Source organism: Calliopsis andreniformis, chromosome 10, assembly GCF_051401765.1.
Source record: "Calliopsis andreniformis isolate RMS-2024a chromosome 10, iyCalAndr_principal, whole genome shotgun sequence".
Taxonomy (NCBI): Eukaryota; Metazoa; Arthropoda; class Insecta; order Hymenoptera; family Andrenidae; genus Calliopsis; species Calliopsis andreniformis.
The window spans coordinates 10,655,683-10,675,087 of NC_135071.1; the positions used below are offsets into that span (position 1 = coordinate 10,655,683).

The 19,405-nt window shown below is 35.1% G+C and overlaps 1 protein-coding gene across 1 annotated transcript in view; it reads left to right on the forward strand.

Moving 5' to 3' along the window:
- The window catches only part of Stet (stem cell tumor), a 336,681-nt gene that overhangs the window by 240,746 nt on the left and 76,530 nt on the right, over window positions 1–19,405 (forward strand). The window contains exon 5 of the mRNA XM_076386383.1: window positions 18,051–18,163. Within this exon, the coding sequence (XP_076242498.1) occupies window positions 18,051–18,163 (113 nt within the window). The remainder of the gene's footprint in view (window positions 1–18,050; window positions 18,164–19,405) is intronic.

Here is a 19,405-nt window from a genome sequence, read left to right on the forward strand (position 1 = left end):
AATAATGAAAAATATTCTAAAGTTGCATGTACATATTTCGTTATACATATGTATGTACACAAAGCTTCTATTTCCAAATCCTTTTTGTCTCAAGAAATTGCAATTCTATCGTGAAAAATCGATTCCTGAAGTGAGCATTTTAAAAAAATAGGCTGGGAAGTCTGGTAATTTTGTCATCGACCGTAATATTACCGTATTCTCGCTACCGCAATCTCGTAAATCGTATCCGTTGGAATGCCGTAACGCTAACCCACCTTCCCCTTCCGTTCTCCCTCTCCACTTCCCATTATTCTAGCTCTTCTTTCCTTATTTTATTTTGCTCCTTTTTTCTCACCCTCTTTGCTCCCGAATCGACGAAATTAAATTTTCATCCAACCTCTCCTTTTCTCTCCATTCTCTCTTCGCCCCCATTTTCTGCTTTTTTTTTCCTCTTATCATTTCTCTTTTTTCGGCTTCTTCATCGTATAGAAGTTTCGCTTATAACTGTGACTCGTATTAAATTGTTTTGATTGTCAGCGTGCTCGTTTTAAGATCACATGAGAACCTAAAAGTGCTGTTTATTTGATTTCAATCGAGGATTGTACCTATCATCGCTACCTTACGTCACTGTTATTATAACATCTTTGAGGTGACTGAAAATATTTGAACAAGAGAATGTATACGATACATGGTGTTTTGTTCGATTCTGTTCATCGTCAGAGTAAGTTTCATATCTAAATAGGTAGCAGTCGAGTTTGATTAGACCCCTTCTTATCAGACAGCACTTCTCTATACTCAATTTCAAAACTCGTACTTTGGCAACTAAGCACTCTCAGCTTTTAGCGTGATAGTTTGATGGAAGTTGCTGTTCAAGCGTTGGGAACGCACTCTCGGATTACAAGTCTATTTATAACCAAGTTTTCTGTCTATTTCATTTTCAGGAACAATTCAAAATAAGGAGTATGTATTTCCAAATCGCTGAAGTAGCACAGAAAACTGTTTTCCTAGACGTGTGAATGTTCCATAATAAATACTTATATTTTATATTAAAACTCGTATGTACAGCTAGACTAATTAAGGAACAAATAAGTAGAAAAGAATTTAGAGACACATTTTTGTCAGAACTGATAGGTAACTTCATTATCTCAACAAAAAGTGCAAAACTAAGTAGGGAAGTTTATTTCTTTTAATGCTCAGAAGACCTAAAATATTTTTATAAAAACAGATCCAAAAATTCATAAATTGTACATCTATTTTATATTGAAATATATGTAAACTTGCTTAATCATTCTATGCCTCGAAATCCATTCGTGATAAATCTCGATCTCGGTTCTCAATCACCTGTGTGGAAGGTGACTTTTTCTTTTCCCAAAGTTATAAAAATTACCATTTCCGGTTTAGCTGTACGTGTTTGAACTCGATTTCGCTGGATACCATTTATACCTAAAGCATTCAATTGTAAATATTTTATATGAGCAGAGAAAGTACATACAAATTTTAATAATTCTATACGAGTTATTGTAAAATAGTTACCTAAAATTATAATCCCGTACAATAGGGGAAAAGTGACAAATGTGCGGGAAGTATAAAGGCAAGAAGGAAGAAAATTAGCAGAAAAGCTAGCACAGACAGACAGAAACGAACAAATACAAGAATAATACGAAAGGATAATGAATGGAAGATATAACAAAGGATACACGATAAGAGAGAAAGCACAAGATAAATTAAGAGAAAATGAGTAGATACTGGAATTGAGGAGAAGAAAAGAGGTGCAGGATATGCAACAAGAAATTAGAAACAGAAACATTAGAGCATTTAAAAATTGTAAGCGTGAGAAGACCAAATAAAGACATAAACCACATCATTAAAAATTAGCATCAGTAAAGACATAAGAAATCCATTATGTTATTTTCATGAAGATTCGATGAAGAGCACAAAACTTTATTTATTATAGCCAGTTGATTAATTAGCCTACTATCTGTTGTCTCAAATGGAGTTCTCAAGGTTGAAAAACGGCAACAACTTAAATAAGTAAAAAAGAAATTAATGTGTATAATTCTGTATTGTTTCTTCTGACAAGAAGTTTATTATTTCCAGTAGAGAATATATAATAAATATCTTTCAATTATCCCTTTGAAATGAATATTAATAATATCGTAATTTAGTTAATAATATTTAAAATCAATAACTAACTAAATTTTGTAAATAATCAATCTTTTTAGTATCTGTAACAGTATTGGACGACTAGAATCCAAAAAGTTGAAGTTAAAATTAACATCTTAATTATACTGCTTAAAGGAACAATTTCTGAATACCTAATTCAGTACATTTACTTCCTACAGATTGACAAATCGCCTGGTAAGTGCACATTCCGGAATATAATGGAATACAAACTCGAACGTTGTCGTGCATTGAAATTACACAGTGCAGTGCATTAGTTGCATTCGCATCAGAGCGATTGAACGGATCGCGGTGAGTAGGATACCACGCCAATTAAACGTACTTATCGTGACAATTACACGAAATCTTGATAGCGACTTGACGCCCCAACTATCTTGAGCTTACCGACGTTTCAGTCGCCATAATCCGTGTTAACGAAAGCTTAGAATAGTTTCGAATCCCTACGTCCCCTTGTACCCCTTCAACATTCCCTTCTTATCCCGTGCACCTTTACCCAACCATCTACACTCTCCTATTATCTTCTTTTTACTTCGATGCAAAAGTAAAGAGGCAATTGCTAATTAGAGACGAAGAGTGAAAAAATGAGATTGAAAAGAAAGGATAGTGAGCAAGGAAATTATTTGAAAACAAGCTGCACATACATAAATAACTGTAAATAGGATGAATGTTTTATTATTCTTCTTGTTAAATAGAATTATATTAAACTTAGTTGTGTTAACAAAAATGTGTAACAATGTGTAAGTATAAGATATTTTTTTTTTTAGTAATGTCTATATAGTTTTCTTTCTTCACTAGCCCCCAGGAATATGACTTTTGTAGCCACAGACTGAGCAGGCCTGGTTTTAGGAACTTTTAAGCTTTAGTTATAGAAGGAAGAAATTCATTCTACTGTTCATTCAGAAAATTATAGAAGTTGAATGACTGCAAAAGTGTACTACATTTAGAAACACCTATATGCCTAAGCAACATTCTATTTGATCTGAGTACTATCACCAACCAACCTTTCATTGACATGTATAGTATACTGTGTGGGTATTGTACAATTTCATCAAACTACTGTGAAAGTATTTTCTTTGACTCTACGTACGCACTCAAATATTTGTCCCAATAAATTAAATTGGAACATTCTATATGTGTGTATCGAAACTGAAAATCTCTCAACCACGAAACACGAAAATCTTTGCTAGATAATATTTGACGTTCATACGTAAAATTCTTAATACTATAAACTATAAAATTTAAAACAGTAATCGGCAGCGATAAACATTCACAACATATGTAATATTTAAACTATACGTTACTTGATAATGCAATTTTCACTAAAATAATGAAGACAGTTTTCATAAATATAGCTGCCATTACTTATCACACACACATGAAAAGTAGAAAATTCGATGAAAATTTAGGGACCAAGCTGTCTTTGGACGTTTATAATATTGAAGTTTATTTTCGCGATGATATGGGTTTTCCACGAATGGGTGAATATCCCAAAGAACAATTTCTAACGGTGGCATCTTGACTCTGGTCACGCATGGAACGGTAAAACAGGGGAAGGAGGTAGAGAAAAAGAGAGAATGAGAAGTCGTCGTTAGAGGATAGAATCTCAAACAATTCGTAAGGCGTAAGCGAACCTTTACGTCGACTCCTAGGAGTTTTGCACTTTCTCCCTTTTTCCATTGCTATCTTTCTTATTACCTCTTCCACAGCCAGAATCACCTAATTCCTAATTAGATATCCCAAATTAAGTGGAACTACCTCACAGCAATGAAGTTCTTAGACCATAGCAAGATGTAATCAAAAGGTATCACCTCTTTGGCCTTTTACGTGAATTACACATTGCAATTTTTTAACATAATTTCTTAGTATTTTTCCTAACTTACAATTGTAGCTATATCATCTACATTGTTATCAACAATTAAATTTACGTCGCGTTTAATATTTTAATAAGTTTAATATTAGTATCACATTTAACCAGATGAAATCCGAAAACCAGTATTAATGGCGCTTTCCTTCAGATTTAAAGAGAAATGCAAATCTTCATACTATCGATTGCCGATATCTAATATACTTCTTTTTCTCTCACAATGAAGCTTCTAAACAGATACAGAGAGTGCCTACCAAATTGGTACCTGTATTCACGTAATTACTCGTCCCAGGAGACTGTCCAGGAGCAATTACGCGAGACTCTCTGTAGTACATATTTTCAAAGGTTAGGCGAAGCAGAGCGATACGTATAGGTATATAAACGAAGGAATCAGCTCGTCACAGAAGGCCACAGACGGCTACGAAGCAAAGGGGGAGACGTTTTGGTGACAAATTCACAGAGCCGAGTATTGCTGTTATCTGATTTCTATGATTTGCACGGGCTACCTACGTATGCTTACGGAATACGTGGAGGGACCAGTAACAACGTTGGCGCCTACGTGGTGCACAGTTAACGACCCTTTCTAACGACCGAGAACCTCTATGTGGACACCTCGACGCAGAGGATTCTGAATCGTGTTCTATCGCTAGAATCTTTCTCTTTGTCGTCCGAGCTAGCTATAACGAACTCGAGACTGTAAGTACAGCCTACGTTGTGAATTCTATGTAACAACCTACCTTTGAATCGATATCGCTAGCTTTCTGTTCAAATCATAATTTACAAAACGAAATTTACCATCAAATCGTACAGTTAATAACAAGTATTATCCAAAAGTTTTTGTGAAACAATCCGAAGAAACGAGCAGAATTGTGGAAAATAACTCATAGCAATTGCACCATGATAATGCACTAGCACACAATTCACTACCTTTTCGTGAATTTTTGTCTAAAAACAAGACTTTAGTGATATCTCGGCCATCGTATTCGCTGAACATGGCCCCTTGTAAATTTCTCCTTTTTTTAAAGGTAGAGAAAAAATGAAAGGACAATCTTTTGCGACCATAGAGGAGACAAAGGCGAAATCGCTGAGACCTGACGGCTATACAAAATGTGTTTTAGAAATGCTTTGAGGATTGGAAAAAACATTGGCATATGTGTAATGTCCAATGGGGACTACTTTGAAGGGGACCAAGACATTATTGTACAATAAATGAATAAAAATTCAGGGCACTTTTTGATCAAACGTTGTATATGTAGACAAAGAAGGATCAATTAGTGTGCATACATAAAACATAGGTGCAGTTGAATTGTTTAGATGTACTAACTTATAAAAATGTATAAAATTGATGCCAGAATATACTCTATGGTAAACCATTTAACGTTGCCTCATGACATTTTCTATAGCTACGAATGTTTTAAAGATATAGTTTATTGCTATTACATAGGACATCTTGTGTAAGCTTAATCTTCTAAGAACTTTTTCTACAGAAAAGATAGTTATCTAAAAATGTTAAAAATATAGACATAATGAAGAATTATGCATAAGTCAAAGAAGACGAACAGAAAAAATTGATTTTCTCCAGACGTTGGCTCCTGGGCTTGTGCTATTTCGGAATTTATGGCATTTTTATTAAATTTACAGCTAAGTAGTAAATAATCAGTTAAGAAGTCACACACATATATACATTGCTCGACTGCGACGAGGGACTCGACTGTTTTGCTATTACAATTAACACTTCTAAACAGATCGGCGTGTCCGTGGTCGTCTATTTTAGTCTTAATACTTTAACGTGGGCAAATACAGTTGGAAACGAGTTTGGACTTGAAGGTACCGTGAGGTGAGGAGAACTTCTTGGTTCTGACTATAGAATAGGTTTACCGTGTTTGGTTACGTAGAATAGGTTTGCATGCCATTAATAGTTACTTGTGTGCTTAATACGAGATAGCGGACTATTTAGCAAATTTGTGATACTGTTTTCCACATTTTCAATTTTAGCCAATAAAATGAAATCCAGATTCCGCTGCTCCTACCTCTATTTCATTTTTCAATGATTTTTCTGTGTCTTCGTTTCAAATGACAAGGTCATCTCAATGACTTTTTGTAAATTTCTTTTATCTTGTCAAATTAATTCACTAATCTACTGTCTGTTTAAACAATTAAATAAATATATCTATAGATACTATGTGTAGTATAACGAAATTATATTACAATATAAATTAAATTTTGTAATAAACGTTTTCCTGCGATAAAAACTTTTCAAATGAAAATATGTGCAAATTTACTGTAATTGAAAATTCAGAACTCGTTATTCTATCATGGCGCTTGTTCAAAATTCTTATTTTTGCAGAAAGCTGCACATTTTACTTCAATTTGTGACGTAGATGTTTAAGCAAAATAAAATCATTTACTTTCGATACTTATAAGGCAAAGATTTTGTTGTGGCATGACAAAAAGTGAAGCTAATTAAATTTATTAATTCTAGGAAGAGAAATGTTAATCAAATTTTATGGGCTAAATCTGTCGTGAGTTGTTTATGCCCACATAAACCAGTCCAATTATCGTGAAAGCTTTAAGCGCACCGCGTAGAGGATTACCTTTGCACGTGAACATACTCGAAGCGCGTAGTCCTCACGTCGATACGTTGGAATCTCGCCAAATCTAATTTGAAAACTAAAAATCATATATACCGTCTTTGACGCAATCGTTACTTAGAATTAAAAAAGATATAACAAAATGTTTCACTCTAGTCGATGAGAAGTCTTACGCGCTGTTTAAATTACGCTTTGAGCCGTTATCCCTTAATTTTTCTAAAAGCATACAAAAAATGGATATGTACATTCACAACCTCAGCTCGAAGTATTGTACTTTAAGTAATGAAATATTAAGATTATAAGTCCTTAATATTGTAATGAAAATGTTTTAATATTTCTATTTGCTGTCACAGTTTCTATATATGTATGATACTGTGCATATTATATTGAAATGTATAAATCTTGTGTGTAATAATAAATGCACAAAATTCTGTTTTTTTTTGTCATTTAGGTAAATACTTAATAGACTAACAAAATAATAATACATAGTTGCATATCACAATAATAATGCATAGCTGCATCTCACAACTAGTTACAAAATCAATTGAAAGTATTTAGGTAAATCGTCTACTGAATTAGCTGGATTTAAATAAACGTCAATTGTCGGTATATAAAAAGTATCAAAACATTGAATTATTAAAATACAGTAGAATATTTAATCGACTTTAATTTCACACATAAAATACAAGAACTAAAATTCCTACAGTGGTTTTATAGTCAAATATCGACCTTCTAAATCCTATTCTAAATCCCTTTATGCAACAAACTCACATATCTCATAATTAGTCTGCGGATTTTTATGCAATTTCGTATTTTCATAAACACAGTTAAAGAAATGGAAGTAAACTAGAAATTTGCTTCATCTTTGAAATACTACAATTTAAACTTTGCTTCCAATATTTTGTATATTTTTAAATATTATAGGAATTCCACAATTTTGTACACGTTTAGAATTTCCATAAACGCATAAAAATCCGCCGTCTACTCATAATTTATTAAATAACACTAGACACACATCTGCTTAGGTAGCTCCATTGAGGAGTGCCAATTCGAATGACGTTGGCTCCTTTAACGTTTGATGACACGACGCTCTTCTTCGTCTGTGAGACCGTCAACATGATTAAACCATTCCACAAACCAATATTCTCTGGGAGCAAATTTGCGCAGGCAACAGTTTTGCATTCCAAATCGTCGGAAGGCTGACTTGCTGCGTAATTTAGGCCCGCCGTCGTGTAAACCCGGCATAATGAAATCCGTGCCATTAGGCCGGCCAATGGGGTAAATTCTCCTACTTACGCAAACGTCGGTTTCCCGCTCGTCCGTTGCAAACCGCCCCTTCTCGTACTCGATTCGATTCGATTCGAAATCGAATAGAGCCGTGCTTCCCGACAATGCTCCGGAAAATTCACTCTGTGTAGCCACGTGTATACGTGTTATCGTACCCTTCCAGTGATGAAACGTACACGCGACTGGATCCACGCTAACCGTGTTTCTTCTTTCTCTTTACGTGCACACGCATACTTTACTTATACAATGGAAATGTCCAACTTATTTAATTCTACTCTTTTCTCATCGATTTCCCCCTATCGCCTTTCTCTGCAATTTCATTTCTGTAGTACAGCTTGCATTGTCTCACGGTCGTTTCGAGTGGCGGTTAAAACACCACGCGGCGTCCCTGTATGAGACCGAGTAACCTACTTGTACGTGTGATTTATGTATCGAAAAACTGCTTCGAGACGTTTGAGGTGGCTAAATACTGCGGACTTAACGCAAACTTAGATTTAATGTAATAATCTGGCCCAATTCTAATGTAAATTGAAATTGAAGAGAAATCTAGCAGAGATTTAAACTAAATTCGAGAATAAAAATGTAGCTCAGACCTAATTCGAAGACAAATCTACTGTTAATCTAGTCTAAATTTAATCTAAATTCAAATTTAATAGAACTCTAGTCCAGATTTAAACCAAACTCTTTAACAAAGGTATTGCTCAGACTTAACTCGAATTTAAATTTATTTAAATTCAGGTTTAACACGCATTCGTTTGCAGCGGATGTACCGATTAGGCGGACGAAGGGTGGAAGCCAATGTAGGGTTAAATTAATCTGTTAAATACATCGAAAACATTAAACTTGACATATGCATAACTTTTTAATCGGTGAATTCATAACGTGAAAAGCAGCATTTTTTTTATTCTGCTCATCGAATACCATGAAAATATATCACTAAAAGTCAATATTTTTGGATGTCCCAAAGCAAAAGTCACTCGTTGTGTTCAATTTTTCTTCATGAAGAAAATAAGCAATTGGTTTCGAAGAATTTCGAAGAAAATACATAATCACCCTTACAATTTTGAATGCAACATTTTTCTGGCATTTTGAAAAAAGTTTCTCTTTTACTACTTTAACTACAGAATTAACATCTCAACGACGGCCCCCGTACTAGTATATGCACACCGTGCTAAAGTTTCAAAATATTCTAATAATTACACAATTCCTCTACGTGTAATTTAACTTAGAAAATCCAAGCATTCTGATAACATAATTTTTCTGTCCCTTTGCACACAACTTCTGTAGCTAAAAAATGCTCCATCGTTGAGGGGTTAAAGGACGCCATGAGGGCTTTCATACATCCGGGTAGATCGCATTCCCTTTGTATTCTTCTGCTTTGACTACCGCCGTGATTTGAAGCACGACGCGACACGTTCGCCAACGCATCCCACGTGGTTGACTAATCGGTAGTATTCATAGGACTGGCATTAGATTGCAAAGCGTGTAAGAGCCGCGAAGTTAGAGAGGGGCGGAAGCGCAGCGAGGGATTTCACTGCCGGACGATCGAGCAATCCGATAATCGTGCCCTAATCGAATTAAACTGGCCGGTTGTATCCATGTTTACGATGGGCTGACTCGTCGGTTTCGATTTGCAACGTTCGCGCGATAATGGCCGCATACTCTACGCCCATTGACCACCTTTGTCCCGTGAACCGACGACAGGCCTCGGACCTCGCGTTCCTCATCGATCTCTGTTATCGTTCAATGGAGACCGCGCCACTTCACCGTTCCAGAGATCCATTTGCCTTGAGTAATCTCCAACGAAGCTACCCAGCCTTTATCCAGAACTTCTGCGTCCACTATGCAAGGAACAAAAATCGATCAATTTGCAAAGGGAACTGATGTGGCGAATTCGTTCTGATTAGTAGCCAAAGAAGAAATCGTCTCACCAAAAGTCATTGGAATGTAGCATTTGAAAATATGGAACTTCCGGTTTAAGAGTGAAGATGAATACATATGTAGTTAGAAGCGGTAGGCGAAGAAACGTAGGAGTTTCAAGTATAAATGAGTATTGTGCAATTTTATTATTGCTGAGAGATTTAGTCTAGACGTATCAGGTGCGTTTTCTTATTACAGTCAGAATTTGTGAAAGGAAGATTAAAGGGGTACATCCAGACGACCTGCAAAAACAGGTACCTAAGCTTTAGGTGTACTTTCTAATTACTACCAAATAGAATATAGAGATCTTTTTAGCTTATGTTAAGCAATACTATAACAGTAGATTTCCAAAGCTATTCATCCGATCAACTTTAAATTTTGATGTATTATTCCTCATAAAATTGTCTAAAATGTAGCATATAATTTTTGAGTTGCCTTAATTTATTAAATTGTGATGTGTATTTAAAATTGATTTTTTTCAAAAGCTGTAAGAGATAATTCTTATTTCTCAAAATAGATAAAAACCATAATTTAGAGAAAATAGATGTCATTATCTTCATCATAAATACATTTTCAAACATAGTTCTAGGGATGAATTTACACACTAAAATAAGTTAAAAAACGCTGTATACCTTAGTCTTCAAGTTATAGATACTTACAGAAACCATTTTTTTCTCACAATTTCTTTCCACACACCAACACGAAACGCTTTGATCAAAGAAAAATTTCCTTAATTATCCACAACTCGAGAGTTAAAGCATGTAGGACATACGTTCATACGTTATGACATTTTTTGCTTACTTTAGTATGCAGATTCGCCCCTTGAAATCTGGACATACATTTATGAATCACTCTGCATAATGATACACAATACGTGTTTAATAACTAACGTGGCTGGATACTTCCGTGACCAACTTTAAATGAAACCCCTCAAATTAGATACTGAAATCTACTACATACTTAATAACCGCAAAAAAGTGACCAGGTGACGTGGTTTAGCACCGACTTCTTTCAAATAACCCGAATGTATAGTGACAAAACGATAAAGTTTGAAGCAACGATCGAGATTAATAGAATGAGCGCTTAAATCCTTTCTGCGATACTATCGATCCTGGCCACGACGACGAGACATACGAAGCGACTCCCTCTGGGATCGTAAATTTACGTCGAAGATTTACTTACTTACTTAGCTGGACACTGGTCGGCAACGAATCTCGCGTGCTTCGTTGCCAGTAAAACCTTCGCAGATACAACGTGACCGAGGAATATTTAAGGTTAAACGCCGCACGTCCACTTTCTCATTAACGAGCGAACTGCCGAGATCGCCCCCACACTATTTCTCTCCCACTTTCACGGAAATAGCAAAAGTAAATTATAAACTAGGAAGCAAGCTCGTTAAATAAAAGCAACGCAGTTACGTACCCTGGCTTTGAAAGCAGCCAAGTTTTTCTTTTTGTCATCTGTGTCAGTCATGGCGGTGGCCTAATTGGAGGTGTCAGACAAATTTGTCGTCTACTTTGTATTGTGATAACGAAGGACCATTTGTGAAGAGTATTGAAAATTGGGCTATTTAATAAAATCGATAGTTATGTTGTTAAACAGAATTTAGTCAAGTTCGGTTTCGTTTGGAGTAAATGTTATTACCTAAAGCTTTCTTCTGAGTTTGTAAGTAAATTTAAGCGTCTAGTACTCTTGAACAAATATTTTAAAATTTCCCAAAGAATACAAGTAGATACTTACATTATTTAGTCTTCACTTATTTAATCATTCTTTCTCTCTTTTACACATTAAAAACAACTCATATTGTTTCTTTACTTTCTCATATGGTTTCTACCGAGTTTTAAAGGTTTTCTCATGACGAAAAATTCAAGAAAATTTACGAATACAGCTGTTGTTTGGTATAACTAAATTTCACTAGAAAGAAAGGTAAAATTTGTATAAAATACAAGAAATCTGCTATGAGGTGTGCGGAATGGAAACGCGGATTCCACTGTAGCAACAAATTTAATTTCCTTCGTCAGCTAGACGGAAGTCCTTCCCTGAATTCTTCAGCGTCTACCCTCCCTGCCAGTCTTCCTCCACAACCGCTTCCTTTTGGCAATCAAATGAGCAAGAAACGCTGTGGCTTCCGGCAGCTGGTTCTTCGTGAGCAAAAGTTGCCCCATCGAAGTTTGTGTCGTATCTTGCAGTTGTAGACGTGGAGAATTCGGAAAAATATATTAACCATTACAGAAAACTGTCCAATTTTGAGCTGTGTACATACCACTAAATAAATGTTAATTCTGAGATTGTTTGTTGAGTCTGACATAGATTATTTTTTTGTACCTTTATATATATGTATGTATTCCAAATTGAACAAAAATACTAAAAGTAGTATTAAATTAGTTATATTTCTAATAAATATATATTGTAAGCATTTTTAATTAACGAAATAGGATAATTAAGTACTTTATTCTTAAATTGTTTAGAATACAATAAAATGTGTTGGTAAAGTATTCAGGTTTGTTGTAAGCAATATGTAAGCAATATGTATTGTATATACAATGACAGATGTTTTACTATATGTAATTTTACAGTAATAATGCTTTAAATGTGACAGTATAATTTCGAGATGAAAATATATTTATATGAAGTTTCTGTACGTCAGTAAACGAAGCTAGTAAAATAGGTTGTTGACCTAGGTATTTCAGCTGTTCAGAAAAGTGATGTGCGTTTTTGGAGTACCCATAGAGAGTACATCTGCGACTGTAGTAAACAGATCAGGTTACCACAGGCCACAGGCCCAGAGCTCGAATCCTAATACGGCAGTATCATAGAATGTTTTACATTTTCTTCAAGCAAAATTATACACATTGTAAAATTGCAAAAGTTAAATATCGATATTATCGATATATTAAATATCGACTGTGCATATTCGATTTTTTTTTTTAAGAAAGTTACAATGTTTTTCATTTCCTCGTTTGTTCTCTTACTTATAATAACCACAGGTAAATCTTCATAATTCACTTTATCCACACGTACATTAAACTCTAACATAATTCTATTACATGAACTGTATTCTATTAAATATTATGTCAAGTTTGTGAATACTAATGATATTTATCATTCTCTCTTCGTAATAGCATTTACTTCTTCACTTACACAATAACTTCCAGTAATTGTAAGAGCGTCTATAAATGTTTATTTACGATCATCACCTCGAAAGTGCTACCAGATCGTAGTAAATACATGTAACACCCAACGTTCTCATGCTAAATACATAATAATATTACTGGTTCTTACATCACTGTGTACACACCTTCTTACCCTTGAGTACATTGCTACAAACTGCACACATAAGACGTTACTCGCGTTTGTGAATGTTTGTCCATGTCCTCATGGTACAGACTCGGTCTATGTACATACACGACTTAGCTGGAGGAGTTTGTTAGCGTTCTTGCTTGCATTTGCCTAACCGCGTTAACGGATCCTGATCCAAATATCAGGTACCGTACCTCAAAGACCGCTCAGCCAAAAGCTTCCTTAACAGGGTCGTGCCAGGAACTGCAATTACCTTTTGTGTTGTTCAGTTTCCTCTGAACAAATTTGCGCCACGTCGTATTCATACAGAAATTGATACGCAGTCAACTGCAAAAGATGAACGATGCATTGGAAGGATTGCATAATTAAGCTTATCTTGAAGATTTAGTAAGATTAAATCAGTAATGCCTTTTATTGTTATAATTGTCACTAGAAATACTATGAACGATAAAAGGACTCTTTCCTATTATATTTTCTGTTTGTTTTGCGAAAGTTGAGGTAAATTCCTTATTCATCCTGGAAGAGTTGCATAAATATACAGGGTGTCCCACATAAGGTGGCGGAGCCGAAAAGGGGAGATTCCTGGGGTGATTCTAAACACCCTTTTCCTTTGCAAAAATGTTCTCTGAAGCTTTGTTAACGAGTTATTAACGAAAAACATCGACCAATCAGAGAGCACGAATAGCGAGCGCTCGGCCGACCAGCGACAGGTCACAAGCTACGCGGAGCGTCTGCTACTCACCGTGCTCAAGGCTTGTACAAGAAACTGAAGACTTTTACACGTTATTGCCAAATTCCTCCTAAAGTATTGGATGGAAAATTATGAAAAAAATTAGGGACACGCTAACTATCGCGACACATATTGTGGAATTTTTTCAGATTTTTAAATTATTAGCCAAGTTGTAGAAAAATAAAAGACAATGTTAGTGTAGATTTCTCATAAACTATTGGACAAAAAATTATGAAAAAAATTAGGAACACCTTAGCTATCGCAACAAATGTTGTGGAATTTTCTCAGATTTTTAAATTAATTAACAAAATTGTAAAACATAAAAAACGAGAGACAAGAAGGATACTGACCAATTTTGTTAAAACTATTTGTGGAAAAATTATAACAAAAAATGCTGCAACATGTTAGCTATCGCGACAAATATTTTAGAATTTTTCCAGATTTTTAAAATAATTAACAAAGTTGTAAAACATAAAAAACTAGGAAAAAGAGTTTCAAAATGCCGATTTAATAAAGTAATGCTATAGTAAAAAAATAAAAAGCAATGTTTTTGTAGTTCCTACGGATTGTACGTTATTTTACTGTGTATTAAAACATTGAAAACTGTACAATAATACTTATTTCATAATGAATGAACGAAAATTGGAAGTATTAGTTGCTGTAATCGGTAAAAAGTACGGAAACATTGATTTTTATTTTGTAGTTATGACGGACCAAGGAAAAACATGTTTAAATAAATTGAGATTAATAATGTGACTCTAGTAATACGAGTAATTACTATCGGTAAAACTCACCCATTCGGAGAGGAATTCACCTGCTGCTTGAACACTTGCTCCATTACGTCGTTGTGCCGATCCCGATCATTGGTGGATGATGGCCAGGTAGCGCTGATCGCAGGTATCCAAGACCACAAAAAGACACCTTGCATTTACAACACTATGCGGTCACTAACAATAATCACTTCACTAAACGAGCACTTGACCTTTTAATGACCTTTTAAACGACAATCGACTATTTTGAAACGTTCTGCGGGATTCCATAAATAAAAACAAGATGTTACACACTTCAGCGGCGAAATTACGATCGATACTAACGATTTTTTCCGAAGTCTCTTTCCTCGTGCCCTCGTATCCCTCCAGCGCGACTTCTCGGGGTGTAGCTTCGTCGAAATAGTCGAATTTGATTTGTTAGTTGACACCAACGAGGTTGGATCTTCTTCGGTTACTTTTTTTAGTGGAGGTGGTAGTCTCTTCTTCGGGTCGAAAAAGTCACAAGGAAATTCATGGGGAAAAACGAAGGCCGTAACGAGTGTCTCGCAGATGTGGCCGTTTATGATCACAGGTATTGCCCAGCAAGTTCGTAGGAGCCATCGATACCCGAGACTGGAGACTGCAAGGGTCGCGTCGCGTTTACCATGGAAGTCCTTTTAATGCATTCGGACGGATGAAATATGGAATTGCCCGTTGTTAAAACGCCAGTTGGGGAAAGCTTCTGAACGTTAAACATTTGGTCAACGGATGTCTCGGATAGACAGACAAACTCGTCGATGAGGAGAAAATACGGCAATTGTATTCTCATTCTTGCATGCATTTTATTACGGCACACACACAGTGATCATCCGATGTTTGTTTCTCTCTTCCCCAATTTTCGTAAACCTTTTCGACCTATAGGGGAGGCTTACCCATGTATTAAAGATTTGACGGATCTTTTACATACACGTAAATGCATTTAGGTACATGTAAAATCAGGACCTCCTTTATAAACCACTTGGAAATTAAATTCAATACAATGGCAATACTTTTTTTCCTTCGGAATATTTCAACGAATATCTGTTTATTTTTTCGATTTTGTTTCATAAAAATATTTTGAAAGATAGCAGGGCAAACAATAAGAATAAATGTACGGTCACTACATGTGCAGCGTAATAAAAAGCAAGGCTCGGTCGCAAGACGCAGACATCGAAATAGTTAAAGGGATTCGAATACAATTGATGTATTTAACTCCCGATGTAGTGACGAATTAGTCTCTGCCAGACATTCGTTGACCAAATGTTTAAGGGCAAAAGAGTTTCCCCAACTCGCTTTTTAACAACGGGCAATTCCATATTTCATCCGTCCGAATGCATCGAAAGGTCTTCCATCGTAAGCGCGACGCAACCCTCGCGGCCTTCGGTCTCGGGTACGGATGGCTCCTTCGAACTAGGCAAGGCAATACCTGTGATCATAAACGGCCACATCTGCGAGACACTCGTTACGGTCTCCTATGCTAATCCGATATGCCTTTGCTTTTCCCCATGAATTTGCTTGTGACTTTTTCGACTCGAAGGAGAGACTACCACCTCCACTAAAAAAAGTAACCGAGGAAGATCCAACCTTGTTGGTGTCAGCTAGCAAATCAAATTCGAGTATTTTGACGAATCTACACCCTGAGAAGTCGTGCTGGAGGGATGCGAGGGCACAAGGAAAGAAACTTCGGAAAAAATCGTTAGTATCGATCGTAATTTCGCCGCTGAAGTGTGTAACATCTTGTTTTTATTTACGGAATGCCGCAGAATGTTCCAAAGTAATCGGTTGTCGGTCATTAAAAGGTTAAGTGCTCGTTTAGTGAAGTTATCAGTGTTAGTGACCGCGAAGTATTGTAAATGCAAAGTGGTTTCTCGTGCTGTTGTACCTGCGATCAACGCTACGTGGGCATCATCCCTCAGTGATCGGGATTGGCACAGTGACCCAATGGAGCAAGTGTTCAGGCAGAAGGTGAATTCTTCTCCAAATGGGTGAGTTTTACCGATAGTAATTACTCATATTACTATAGTCATATTATTAATCTCAATTCATTTAAACATTTTTTGCTTTGGTCCGTCGTAATTAAAAAAATAAAAATCAATGTTTCCATAGTTTTTACCGATTACAGCAACTAATACGTCCAATTTTTGTTCATTCATTGTGAAATAAGTATTCTTGTAGAGTTTTCAATGTTTTAATACACAGTAAAATAACGTACAATCCGTAGGATCTACGAAAACATTGCTTTTTATTTTTTTTACTATGGTATTACTTTACTAAATCAGCATTTTAAAATTCTTTCTTCTCGTTTTTTATTTTTTACAACTTAGATAATTAATTTAAAAATTTAAAAAAATTCTATAATATATGTCTCAATAGTTAACGTGGTCTTAATTTTTTTCATAATTTTTCATCCAATACTTTAGGAGAAATTGAGCATTGACGTAAACATTTTGAGTTTCTTGTACAAGCCTCGAGCACGGTGAATAGCAGACGCTCCGCGTAGCTTGTGCCCTGTCGCTGGTCGGCCGAGCGCTCGCTATCCGCGCTTTCTGATTGGTCGATGTTTTTCGTTAATAACTCGTTAACAAAACTTCAGAGAACATTTTTGTAAAGGAAAAGGTTGTTTAGAATCACCTCAGGAATCTCCCCTTTTCGGCTCCGCCACCTTATGTGGGACACCCTGTATACTAAGCGAATTATAAGTTCAAATATGACATGATCTGGACATAGGAAGTTCAAATATAACTTTGAAACTTTTCAAATCATACAGAAATATACAGAGTTAAAAATAGTCTACTAAAAATAGTGACATTACAATTTAATTTTCATCAGAAATGATGAAAAATGTAATTATTTAAATTTCCTCTTTTTCGAGGCGGTCTCGTGGGATTCAATCACTTGCAATCAGGATGTACACAAATAGGAAGCACGTATAGTATATGCACCGTATATAAATTGCAATATTTTAAAAAATAGAACACTTTTAATAATATGTATTACGCATTTGGTGCAAAACTGACACAATTAAGAATTTGTCTATTTTTGAGTTATTAATATAAAAAGAATAATTCTTGAACTAAATGACAAGAGTCATTAATATGGGGGACCTATTATAGACTACATTAATATGGGAAAAGACTGATATAAAATGCTAGTATCTTTAAAAAGATTTAATAAAATACTAATAATTTTTTTCTTAAATATTTGCAGGAATTTACTTTAGAAATGTACATAAATTAGTACATGACATTATTTTATAAATATATACCTATGTAATTTATCCTTGCAAAAAATTAATTATGAATGTAATATGTATTATGTATAATACCATTAATATCAATGTATCAAAAACAGAATAATAAGAAATGCAAATTTTATGACGAATAGATAACGTTTATTAATTTTTGTTGCAGATGAGTGGCAAACGAACTAGAAGCTTCAAGTGCGCGGTTCACCATCGTGACCGTGAGATTTGCTCGGAAAACGACTTTCATCTTCTCGTACACGAACCACCCCTGTTTCGCAGGTATGAATTAAACATTTAATTATTTTTAACAATATCACTTTCATCAACGAATAATGGACAAGCATATTTTAGTGACCTATTTTTGAACAATTGAGAACTGAAACAAATAAATTTAGGTAAATGTCAGGTAGAGAAAATGAATAAACCTGTAGTGGTTACATACTTGCAAAAATAAACTTTAACTTCCTGTGTAACCCAAAATCGTAACAATGGTAACGTAGACTCAAGTAATTTATTTCGTACGGTTTATAAATTTTCACTAACTTCTCTGTCTCGTAAAATTTGAGATATGATATAATCATCCTGTTGTATTATTTTACGTTTACGTTACTTTTGCTGTATTTATAAGAAATTGCATAATTAAAAACGCTTGTAATAGTCAGGCTGACCCTAAAACCACGAAATTATGTCACTTAAAATAGAAAATTGATTTTTACCTGCTGGATTTATATGTGTCAAAATACATATGTGTATACAGAAAGTACATATGTGTGTACATATCTGGGCTTAAATTTTTAGTTTTCATGTTAACTCGTGGGGTAGGCACGCTAACAATAACCCAATTACTCCACGAATAGAATTTAGATAACAATGCGCAAAATGCTGGATGAAAAGTGGGTCACTATTGCTCTAGTTTATTTGCTTTTCATACAACTCATACAACTTCGACGGATTTTTGAAACAAAATTGTTTAGTTCATCATGAATAATTTCAATTGCAGACATACACCACAGGCTAAAAAGATTGCACACCTGTTCTGTTTCTTGTGTTGCAAGTACTTATTACCAAAATTTCTCTATATGAAGACAGTGGAAATTCTACTCTCAACATCATGATGAAATAATTAATCAAGACAAACATAACAATACGAAGGATATTTATCTTTCACTAATATGGTTGTTGTTTTATTATTCAAAATTCAGTTAAAGCTATTCACTGTTCGATTTCTCTCATCCAAAGATGGCTTAATGGTACACGATATAGGGAAAATAAATACGAAAATAAAAAAGAGAAAAGATACGAGGAAGTGATAGAAACAATAAAGTGTGAATAAAATGTCAGAAGTTGCATATAGATTATCAGGGAACGAAAGTGAAATCAAAGCAAAAAGTAATTTGCATCCCTGTCCTACTCGAGCTTTACCTTTCCACTACTGCTCCTTTCCGCCCCGACAGTATGAAATCTCTGTGCTACCAAGGAGGAATTCCTGTGCACACAAGATAAGAAGCAGCGGCAACCTGC